The sequence below is a fragment of the Tenebrio molitor genome, chromosome 4, assembly GCF_963966145.1.
Source record: "Tenebrio molitor chromosome 4, icTenMoli1.1, whole genome shotgun sequence".
In the NCBI taxonomy this organism is placed as follows: Eukaryota; Metazoa; Arthropoda; class Insecta; order Coleoptera; family Tenebrionidae; genus Tenebrio; species Tenebrio molitor.
Genome location: NC_091049.1, coordinates 28,382,272 through 28,394,529, shown reverse-complemented (window position 1 = coordinate 28,394,529; position 12,258 = coordinate 28,382,272). Strand labels below are relative to the sequence as shown.

Here is a 12,258-nt window from a genome sequence, read left to right as displayed (position 1 = left end):
TTGTACTGACGCGAGCGTCATGCCACAAACTCAACTACCACTCCTACTTACAAATCTTAAGGAGAACCAAGCGCGATGTGGTTGTTTTGAAATGCGCCGTCGAAGTCTTCAACGACATATTTGGCTGGACCACGCTTTTGCACATCTCCACTGCGTCCATTCGAACTCTTGTCAACATTGACATATTCATGAGACGGGATGGTACCTTCAGTTCGGGCAGCGGGTTTGTTCGAATCTTCAACATAGTTTTCCACTTGACGGTACTTCTCCTGAGTTGGGTACGACATCTTGATTTTCATCACAAGTGTTTCACAAAAGACTTTGTTTTAGTTTGGTGTATTCGCAAATATGTTCCTGTGCGATTCTATTGTGAAGGAATATGAAGACATTTTGACCTTGATTTGTAGAGTGAAAGTGCGCATGCGGGAGTATGTCTTGCAGACCAGCCAAGAGCTGAAGTCCCTGGGGGAATTTATGGCGCAAAATCGTCCAAGATTCGAGGCAGCAAGTTTTTTCACAATTGACAAGTCCATGTTGTTCAGTATTTTATACGTCATTATTACTTTTCTGCTTGTAATAATTCAGTTCAAGATAAATATGTAAACATTTATGCAAAAATAAAAATACAAATGATGCTTTATTACAAATTGTATTGTTTTCTTCATTGCGTTCTTGCACTGCTACCTTCAGTGTGATTTGAATTGAATTATGACTAGGAGAAAGGTGATCGACGAATATAGTATTTTGAACAGAGTTGCTACATCAAGAAGAAAAAAATCTGCAGCTGTGAAGCTCGGGCGACAATGTTGGACAAAATTTGTAAACATCTTTAGTTTTCTATTTTTCCTTCTAGAACTGTTCACTTGTAACGCCAAACCTACGAGTGCCTTTGATTCTTTTGAAATTTCATCACACAAGAACAGAATCGCTGCAATGCCAATCTACAACAGACAGTGTTGGTCTAGAGGAACAAATAAGAAGTAAAGAATTTGTACCCACATTAGTAGAATGGAGGCCACTTCGAAGAGCAAATCTAGTCGTCTTCCATAAGCGTCCCAGATTTCTTGAAACGCCTTCTTGTCCTTGAGGAAAATGTCGATGTAAACGAGGCATTTAAACGCAACAGTGAAGATGCTGCTAAGAATCGTCCATCCGAAAATGTTGTTAAAAGCGTCGACACATTTTTTCAAGCCCAGCACTTCTCGTTTGATTCTTTTGATTATCAGCAACTCTGCATGCTTCACTTGCAGCATGTTTGTCAAGTGTCGATACCTCGTCAGCAACATATTTAGTACTGCGCATGCGCACAGCGAGTAAAGAAACTGCGCCCATCTGTAGAAGTTTAACGGCAGAAAGAGAACAAGGGAGTAGAATCCGAAGTAAGATTTGATCACGAAGGTGTGACAAATCAATACTGATAAATACGTGACCAGGGTAACACTTACTACAATCGGTTGTCTGGTTGGTACAGTTTGTGTGGATTTCAACCCGTGGATTAATCTAGACCATTGGTTTCTTTTTAGTCCCATCACCACTACCAAAATATAAGAACTGAAGAGGTAGTAGTTGGCGTTGATCAAAATCGCCAAAATGAGCTGGATGTGAGTGAGGCTGAGATAAATCGGAACAAGAGCGTGGTGAACGTTGATGACTCCGGCTATGTAGATGGCAAAGACGAGAAAATTGTGGCATCTGTGCAAGCAGCTGGGGTTCTTGTTTTGGCACGAGTGAGGTGTCAATGCCAACCATTTGCCAAATTTGCAAAACGTTTCTATCGTTTCGAAGTCCATAACTGTGTGGCTTGTTTATGGCTTTCTGGGCAATACTCGTTTATCTTGCTCAATCGTCAAAAACAACAGAAAACAACCATATAATTAAATAACAATTTGACGTCAGCACAAAACACTCATTGTTTATTTCCGGAATACATAAAAAAATATATCACGGAACAGGATTATCGGAAAAGATTTTTATTTGGATACGATTTCGAAGAAGTGTCATTAGGGTTTACCATTGTGGATAATTTAACAGAGTTTTCACAACGTTGCACGTAATCCAGTTTTAATCTCGTAACTCGTAACATCTGGATAAAATTTGATTTTCTACTTTTCCAAAAATTAAAACTATTGCTAGTTCTTGGTTTACTTAAACTGAATCGCAACCAAGAGAAACGTTATCAGCGAATTGAGAATTTGAAGCAAAGTGGACCTGTCAAGTGAAAAGAATCTGGCGGCTTTAAATCTAGGACGATTATGCTCAACAAATGTGACAAACATTTTGAATTCCTTGGTTTCGAGAGGCGTCAAACCAGGTCCAAGTGCTTGCAGTTGTGATGCCAAACCAGAAACTGTGTGTGACTCTTTCAAAATGTCATCGCAGGTCAATATCGTCCCGACGAGACCAATCTGAAAGATAGAATATCAGTCAAGTTGCAAAAAAAGCAAGAACTTTACCCAAGTGATCAGAACAAAACCCATTTCAGGAATCAGGTTCAGTCTGTTTTCGAAACTTCCCCACATATCTTCGAAGGCCTCTTTCTGCTTAACTGCGATATCTATGTGGACCAGAATCTTGAACGTCCCGCAAAAAATGCTGCTGAGGATCGTCCACCCAAAAATACTGTTGAAAGAGTGCACACATTTGTGCAGAGTGAACAATCCTTGCTTGATTTTGTACAAAGGTTGAATCGATTGTCCACGTTTAAAAGTGTCCACCACTTGGGACAACATGTTGGTGTGGTGTTGGTACTTCACCAGCAACATTTTCAAAATGGTGTAGGCACAAGTTGAGTACGTAAAGTGCGAATACCTGTAGAAATTTGACGGCAAAAACAGCACAAAAGAATAAAAGTTGAAGTAATAAACCAGCAAGAACACGTGAAAAGTGAGCAAAGCTAAGAATAGAAACAGTGTTACTCGTAGTGTGGTGAGCTGTTTGCTGCTGGTAGGAGCTTCGATGGATTTCAAGCAACCAACCAGTCTGAACCATTGACTCCTCTTTGGTCCCATCACGACTACCAGAATGTAAAAATTTGAAAGGTAGAAGTTGACGTTCAACAAAATTGCCAAGACGAGTTGGATGAAAGTGAAGTCGAAGTAAGTTGGTAGAAGAGTTTGCTGAATTTTAACAAATCCAACGGTGTATATTGAAAATATGAGGAAATTGTAGTATCTCCAAAAATAATTGGTGTTTGAGTTGGTACAAGAAGGAGGAGTCAGCGCGAAGACTCTTCCAAACTTGCAAAGAGTTTCTACCATTTCTGAATCCATAGCGTGGTCACTGCAGTTGTTGGTGGTTCGGGTTGAAATGTTTTGAAATCGTTGCAATTAAGCTCAAATTATAGACATTGTGTTTTCAATACGAAAAGCTCGTCATAGATATTAAGTACTATGTAAAAGACCAAAACATATCATTACCTAACAATACAAATGATTAAGTTAATGATTTGGCATTCAGGACTCGATTGTAAATAAAATTTTGTCAAGTGTCAGGTGAAATCGGGGAAAAACATGGTGCCCGTGTGGCGTGGCGTCAACTAACGCTTTCAATAAGACTGAATCATAACCAGGAAGAACCCGATCGACGAATTAATTATCTTGAACAAGGTCGATCTGTCAATTGCAAAAAATCTAGCAGCCGTGAACCGTGGACGATTGCATTCGACAAAACTGACGAACAATTTGAATTCCTTGTCCAGGTGAGGATTCAAACCCTTCCGTTGCCAAGCCAGATCCAAGAGATTGTCAAATTCGTTTAAGATCTTGTCAGACAGGAAAATCGTCAGCACGATGCCAGTCTGGAACAAAGCGATTACCGAATTGTCCAAATATGGTGCCAAAACACTGACCCACATGACCGCGATGAAACCTATTTCACAGAGGAAGTGTAACTGGTCTCCTTCAGTTCCCCACCACATTTCAACGACTTCGCTGTGCTTGCTGGCGACGTCGATATAAACGAAACACTTGAAGGTACTACAAAAGACGCTGCCAAGTGTAGTCCATCCGAAGATATCATTAAAAGCGTTGACACATTTTTTCAAAGTAAAAACTCCCAGTTTGACTCTTTGCAAAACTGTGAACAACTCGTCAGTGTGATTGAGTACTGCTTTGGTGTAGTGTTGGTACCGGGTCAGTACCATTTGCAGAACTACACAAGTACAAATCGAATAGGTGAATTGTGAGTAGGTGTAGATGTTGGTGGGTAGAAACAAGAGAAATGTGACAAGACCAAAGTAATAGAAGGTTACAAAAAGTTCAAAAGCGCATAGTGATAAAAATATGACAAGTGACAGTTTCAGAATCGTGAATTGTTTCGTGTCGAGTCTGATTTCAATTGATTTTAACAAATCGATTAACCTGACCCATCGGTTTTGATTTAGTCCCATCACCACTACCAGAATGTGCACATTGGTGAAATAGAAGTTGGTGTAAGTCACAGCTGACAGTACTAGTTGAATGTGAGTCAACTGCGAATATTGTGGTGCTGCGACGTACTGGACGCCAAAAAATGTGACCGTGTAGATCGCAAATACCAAGCAGATGTGGCATCTTTGGAAAAAACTTGGGTGGCGATTGTTGCACGAGTATGGCGTGAATGCGAATATTCTTCCGAATTTACAGAGAAATTCTATCATGGCTAGATCCATAATTTTGTCTGTTGCGGTGGAAAAATGAGCCCACGAGTTATCTTGATCTTTTATAAACAACGGAAATTACAGGCTTGGACGTACAGTTTTACTAGGAATATTTGCTCGATAATTAATTATGGCTTACAGGGTACAGATTCCTAATCGAGTGAATGTGGAACAAATAAAAAAATAATGTGGGCAGGATGGTGCCCGTGTGGCGTGGCATTAACTAACAATCTGTAATATTAGTAGTAGATAGTGGGAGTGGTGGTGGTAGTTGTAGAAATATAGTAGTAGAAGCAGTACCACCAGTTAGTACTACCCTACTGGCAGTAGTGATGTTGATATATAATTCGTTTCAATCTTAATCAATTTGAATCATCACCAGAAGGAAAGTGATTGCGGCATTTAATATTTTGAACAAGAGTGATTTGTCGATGGAGAAAAATCTGGCTGCTCTGAATTTGGGACGGTTGTGTTCCAGGAATTCGACAAATGTCTGGAGTTGTTTGTATTGTTGCGAATTCCAATTAGTTGCAGACGCTTGCATTTTGCAAGCCAAATTCAAGATTTGGTCCGATTGTTGCAAAATCTGATCACACAGCAAAATGGCAGCCACCAGTCCGACCTAAAATTGAAACAACTTAAGACGTGACATTCCAAGAGAAAGCAGTACCCAGAGTGTGACGGAGAAGCCGATTTCGTGAATGAAATGCAGCAGTTGCCATTTCAAGACGTAAAAATTGAAATTGTGTCTCAGAGATGCCTCGGTGTAGACAATAATTCTGAAGGCGCCGCTGAAAATGCTACAAAGCATCGTCCATCCAAAAATATCGTTGAAAGCTTCGGTACTCCTCTTCAGAGCAAGCATTGTTTGTTTGAAGCTTTTCAAAGCTTCTGTGATTCCTTTGGGGTCAAGACCATTCGGAGCATTCACTAGTTGTGCCAAGATATTCGCGTGGTGTTGGTACCTTGTGAGTACCATTTTAAGAACCAGACAAGCAGAGATGGTGTACAAGTACTGCGCGTACTTGTCGAAATGTGCCGGTAGGATCATGATGGCACTGACCCAGCCCAAGTAGTCGAGAGCGGCAACACAGTCGATAATTATTATCAACAAAAGTGTCAGGTGTGATACCACAAGTGTTGTCAAGTACCAGCAATACTGTTTATCCTGAGGTCCAGTTTTGACAGATTTTACACTGTCGATCAAGACAAACCACCGCTTTTCGTCGAAAACCATCACGACTATTAAAACGTAAAAATTATAGATGCAAAGGTTGCCGACGGTCAAAACCATTAAAACGAACTGCATCAGAGTGAAATTGGAAAAAGTTGCACTTGAGATGCAGCTGGCTGTAACTACTCCCGCCGTGTATAGTGCAAATGTGAGGAAACTGAGACACTTTTGGAAATGGTTTGATTTTCGATTTTTGGAGGAAGTGGGAGTGAGTCCAAAGGGTCTACCACATTTGAAAATGGTTTCAACGATTTCCAAATCCATGCTTGGGTTGTGGATTTGTCGGAGTTGTAACAAATTAAATCGGAAATTAAGGATATTGATTGTCAATATCGTCAACTATGAAAGTTATGCATGACTAAGGGGAAATGTCTGTCGATAAATACGATGAACAAATAAACTGTTGAAAGAACCAAACAAGAAAATTATTTCAGAATTATTAATTAAACATGCTTTTGATTGGTTTCTGTCTTTGATGTGGGAAAACGTATCAAACAGACGAGAGGATAAAAAAGCTTTATCATTTATTTCATAAAGGTATATTATGAATTTATGAAGAACAAGAAATAACTTAGATGATATGCATAGTCGTATGAAGAAATTGAAATATTACGTAAAATGAAGGGAATTCTTGCTTTGTTTCTAGATCTCAATGACGAAAATACAAAGTAAGAATGTTTCACATTTCCTTGAACTGGATCAAGACGAGGAGGAAAGTGGTCAAAGAATTGAGCACGCTGAAGAGGGTGGACCTGTCAATGGAAAAAAATCGCGCAGCTTTAAATTCTGGGCGATTGTGCAGCACAACATCGATAAGAACCTGAATTTCTTCGATCTCGTAAGAGGTCAACTTCACTTCCAACCGATAAGTTTTCGCCAAAATTTCGTCGCACTTCTTCAAAATGGAGTCACAGAGAAAAATCGTCGACAAGATTCCTACCTGAAATTATAAATATGTAACATCACGAAGCGGACATGTGTACTCTTTTACCCAAGATATCACAACGCGGCAAAAATCGCAGTAGAAGAGCAACGTGTCCTGACCTTCCCATACTTCACTGTGCTTGATGATAATGTCAAGGTATATTAATGTTCTGGACACACAACTAAAGATAGTGAAGAGAATGCTCCATCCGAAAATGTCGTTGAAAACCTCCACGCCCTCCTTCAACGTGAAAACACTGTTCTTGATCTTTTGCAGAATATCAACAACCTGCTTGGAGTTGAGTTGGCTCCTGGCTCTGATTAGTTGCGAGAGAGTCTCGCTGAGATGCTCGTACCGCGACAGCAGCAAGATGAGAAGAATCGTGGTGAACATGAGGTAGAAGAACTGAGCGTAGTGTTGGTAAAACTCGCCAATATAGAATGCAGCCACAGTAAGACCGGCGTGAGCTATGTAAGCGTAAACTCCAAAAAAAGTCAAACAGCAATAAACCAATTGTGACGCTACGAAGACTAACTTGAGCGGAAGAGTCTTCGGCGCAGAATGGACAGCAGCAAGACTCTTGACAAGTCGGAACCAGCTGGTTCTTCTCAGTCTCATCACCACGACCAAAATGTAGAAGATGTAGCAGAACTGATTCAATTCGCACAAAGTGGCCAATACGAATTGTACAAATGTCAAGGCCTGATACACCGGGGATTTGGCGTAAGCACTCACGATAAAACCCACGACGTACAAGAGGTAAACGCAGATTTCGTAGAGTTTTTGCAAGCAGCGCGGATTGTGGTTGTTCGTCGATGACGGAGTCAGCGCCACAAACTTGCCAAAAGTGAAAATAGTGTCGATTATTTCGAGATCCATCTGTCCAAAACACCAGTTATTTGAATTTTGATGGAAATAAAATTTCTTCGATCGTATCGTGGTGCAGGAAATTACCAATCTAACAGAACGAACGTGTCAACAAATCTAATTGGTCCATTTCATTTACTTAAGTAATTCATCAATTTATTTTGATTTCCTACAAGGAATTTTCTACGTTTCTTTGATTTAAAATTGTGACCGTATTTATGTCACGACTGAGAAATGTTTTTCATTTGCTCAATTACACCCAAATATCGACAAACAACAATAATACAAAACGACCAATTTTATTTTATTTACTAAGATATTAAGCTGCCAAGTTACTGTCACTTCTAAATGGAAAGGATTTATTGTAGATAATGAGTTCAGTCAAGCATGATAAACCAGAGATAATAAAGAGGGTGTCGCAAAATTAACGTATCCCAAGCTGGGGGTCTTGTAGGGAAAAATCTCAAGAATCAAGAAAAAATAAAATAAAAAATATAGGGGGGTCTTTACAAAGATATATGTGTCTGAAGGGTCATAATTTTTATCATGTTTTCTGGAAATAAAAAATATAAATGGTTGACATTCACTTTGAAATATGGTGAGGATGATTATGTAAAAATTCCATCCGTTGTACTTTCTGCAAATATCCACGTAAAACTTTCTCAAAATAGCGAATGATCTTCGATATATCTCATTGCATCGAAAGCGGTCACACTTAGTGACAAGTAAGTAACTTACAATAATAATTTATAATTCTCCTTACCTATGTAGCCAGAAACTTTTCATCAGGAGCCATTATGTAGAAATCATACACTTTTCGCCCGGGACTGTGGTCGGATTAGATCTACATTGAGTTTGCCGCGATCTGCATCAATTTTGGAGCCGTCGCCGTGCATTTCGTTTTGTAACAGTACATACTTACTTCAGACGTTCGCTAAATTCAACACAACGTCGCCATTAGACTACTTTTTATGGGGGTGCTTAAAAAGTAAACTGTACGACAATCGACCTAATAATTTAGAAAATCTCAAGCAAAGAATTCAACATGAGATTAGGTTAATATCATATCGAGCTATCCAGAATATTAGAAATGAATTTAATAATCGCCTTGGGTGTTGTCAGATGGTACATGGTCGTCACTTCGAATATTTACTGCAAATATTATTTAAAAAATGTTATTTCTGTGCTTATTTTTGTGTTTGAAGTTATTGTTAGAACTTTTTCCTAGTTAATCAATTAAGTCCACTTTTATTACAATGTTTGCCTCACGAAGTCATCGTTTTTACCAACTTTGAATTGAGCAGATAATAAATTTCTAGTTCGATTTTCAAATATTTTTATAATTTTAAAATAAAAAGGAATGTGCCGTCGATAACTCTCCGTCAAATTTACAAATTTAAGGAATTTTCAGTATTTGAAATTTAACACTGTTTTTCTCGATTATTTTGAAATATAACATTAAAAATTTTATACAGTTGGAAACGGAATAAAAAGTTCTACCAAAATTAACCATAAAAAAATATAGGTTGTTATGAGAAACAAATGGCATAAGAAACTGAATATAGGCTGAAGATATTTGCTGAAGTTAAAATTGCTATATTCCTTGGAGTTATTTTCCAAAAAAATAATATCAACTGATTTACTGAATTTATGCGTTACTTAATTTCCACACGGTATATGTAATTAAAATAATTTCTTTGGTTGGAACTAAGCATTTGGTTAGTCACGTCACTATCTTTTTAAAAGCGCAGACGAAGGACCCGAAGAGCCAACATTCAACTCCTTCACATTCCCTTGAACTGGATCAAAACGAGGAGGAAAGTGGTCAAAGAATTGAGCACGCTGAAGAGGGTCGACCTGTCAATGGAAAAAAATCTGGCAGCTCTAAATTCAGGGTGATTGTGCTGCACAACATCGATAAAAACTAGAATTTCTTCATTCTCGTAAGAGGACATCATGCCTTCCAATTGATAAGCTTTCGCCAAAATTTCGTCGCACTTCTTCAAAATGGAGTCACAGAGAAAAATCGTCGACAAGACTCCAAACTGAAATTAAAAATATGTGACATCACAAAGCGGACATGTGTACTCTTTTACCCAAGATATCACAATGCGGCAAAAATCGTAGTAGAAAAGCAACGCGTCCTGACCCTCCAATACTTCACTGTGCTTGATGATAACGTCAAGATATATTAATGTTCTGGACACACAACTAAAGATAGTGAAGAGAATGCTCCATCCGAAGATATCGTTGAAGAACTCCACGCCTTCCTTCAACGTGAAAACGCTGTTCTTAATCTTTTTCAGAACTTCTACAACCTGCTTCGAGTGCAGCTGACTCCTGGTTTTGATTAGTTGCGAGAGAGTCTCGCTGATATGCTCGTACCGCGACAGCAGCAAGATGAGAAGAATTGAAGTGAAAACTAGGTAGAAGAACTGAGCGTAGTTTTGGTAAAACTCGCCTATGTTGAGTCCGGCTAGATCAAGATTGGCGTGCTCAATGCTGCCGTAAATTCCGACAGAAGCCAAACAGGTATAAACCAGTTGTGACGCTACGAAGATTACCTTGAGTGGAATTTTTTTCGGCGCAGATTTCACAGCAGCGAGACTCTTGATCAATCGAAGCCAGCGACTCCTTCTCAGTCTCATCATCACAATCAAAATGTAGAAGACGTAGCAGAACTGATTCAAATCACACACAATACCCAACACGATTTGTACAGTAGTCAAGACCTGATACACACAATAATTGATGTAAATACTCGCGATGAAACCGACCACATATAGGAGGTAAAGGCAGATTTCGTACAGTTTTTGCAAGCAGTGCGGTTTGTGGTTGTTTCTCGACGACGGAGTTAGCGCCGTAAACTTGCCATAAGTGAAAATAATGTCGATTACTTCGAGATCCATCAATCCAAAACACCAGCTATTTGAATCTTGATGGAAATAAAATTCATTCCATAAAATCATTGCGCAGGAAATAACCAATCGACAGAACGAACGTGTCAGCAAATTTAGTCGATCTCTTTCATATATTTCGTCAATTCATTTTTATTTTCTCCATGGAACTTTCTACGCTGCTTTGATTTAAATGTGTGACTGTATTAATGTCAACAGTAAGAAATGTTTTCCACTTGTTCAATTACCCCCAAATATGGACAAACAACAGAAACACAAAACATCCAATTTAATTCTACTTACAAAGATATTAATTTGCCAAGTTACTGTCACAGTTAAATGGAGAGGATTTACTGTGGATAATGAGTTCAGTCATGCATGACAAACCAGTAAATAAGTATAATTGATACTCAGAGTACTGCTAGATCTTGACTTGTACGCCCACAACTTCTTTTCTATAATCATTATCATTATTTTATCAATATATTCAAGCAACTTAAATGGTCCACCTTAATCAAAAATCTGTACGTTGTCAAGAACGAGCTAGTCAGTGAAGAATCTCCACATTTGATATTCATAATCTGTCATGTATCATCAACTGTCTCGAGTATCATCATTTTGAAAATGGTACTGTGAAGGTATTGGCACCAAACTGCTCAAAATCAAACACAATTTCCTCGTTTGGAAAGAAACCTTCAACACTCTCAGCGAGATATTACGGTGGACCATTTCCTTCAACCTACCTTTCGCAGCCTTGACATTGTAGTGGTCCGAATAGGTTCCATAAATTAACAATTTTAATTTTTAAATGATTTCAACAAAATACCCTAAGACCCGTTCATTCGGGGCGGAAATTATTGTCAGTTGTAAATTTTGTATTGCTTTTGTCGTAACTTGAATCCTTAAAAGTGGTACTGAATCCCTCAAGTGAATTCTGCCGGCATATCTTGAAAATGCAGGTACGCGGCAGGGCTAAGAGGAAGAGATGGTCATGGGAAAAGAAAAATTGCACTAAATTACTGGTTGGACAATTTAGGAAGACCAGTTAAAATCAGGGAATAATTGAATTAATGAATTTGATGTTAGCAGATTTCAAATTGAGAGAACCTTGGGGCTCTCGAGGTTCGGGAAGCTACCGCCAGTGTCCGTCGCACTAAATTAGCTGTGCTCCGGCGTACGAGCACAAAATTGGCCGCGTCACCCATAAGTGGGACAATAGCCAAATTAGGCCAGCTGACTCGTGAAGAGGGGTACCCTTTGGGCCTGTTAGTATCTAGATCCCTTTTATTTTCAACCGCCGGAGTAGACCTGGCGGAACAGCGAGGTTGGTATTGCTATGAAAACTTGTGTTGTGTTCAATATCATCGTCAAGAAAATAAAACTTAAACATCCAAACCTAACCTCACAAATTTTGCTAGAGCGCTAAAAGTGGACTCTAAAGCAGTTTCTATTGAAAAATACAGATTTATGGTGTTTATTTAAAAACAGCATTGGATTTAAATAATATTAATTATTTATGCCTTGCTCCTATTCCTCCAAGTCATCTATAATGATATATTTTTTATAGAATAGGTAGATAATTGGTGCAATTCTGTTTTAAAATTTACCAATATTGCTATATAACAATGTTGTAGTTGCTATGATATGAAGCTGTTGATTGGTTAGATCTATACAAAATCAGTATTGTTCAATAACAATA

At 38.7% G+C, this 12,258-nt stretch overlaps 3 protein-coding genes across 3 annotated transcripts; all 3 read right to left on the bottom strand.

Moving 5' to 3' along the window:
• Positions 1 to 941: 941 nt before the first annotated feature.
• Positions 942 to 1,790, bottom strand: LOC138129474 (uncharacterized). Its single transcript, XM_069045769.1, has one exon. The coding sequence runs from the start codon at positions 1,788 to 1,790 to the stop codon at positions 942 to 944; it is 849 nt and encodes a 282-aa protein (XP_068901870.1).
• Positions 1,791 to 6,549: 4,759 nt separating this feature from the next.
• On the bottom strand, positions 6,550 to 7,674 carry LOC138129473 (gustatory receptor 68a-like). The gene is made up of 2 exons (XM_069045768.1): positions 6,862 to 7,674; positions 6,550 to 6,810 (listed from the first exon to the last, which is right to left on the bottom strand). The coding sequence occupies exons 1-2, from the start codon at positions 7,672 to 7,674 to the stop codon at positions 6,550 to 6,552; spliced, it is 1,074 nt and encodes a 357-aa protein (XP_068901869.1).
• Positions 7,675 to 9,446: 1,772 nt separating this feature from the next.
• Positions 9,447 to 10,571, bottom strand: LOC138129471 (putative gustatory receptor 39b). Its single transcript, XM_069045767.1, has 2 exons — positions 9,759 to 10,571; positions 9,447 to 9,707 (listed from the first exon to the last, which is right to left on the bottom strand). The coding sequence occupies exons 1-2, from the start codon at positions 10,569 to 10,571 to the stop codon at positions 9,447 to 9,449; spliced, it is 1,074 nt and encodes a 357-aa protein (XP_068901868.1).
• Between the last annotated feature and the right edge of the window lie 1,687 nt (positions 10,572 to 12,258).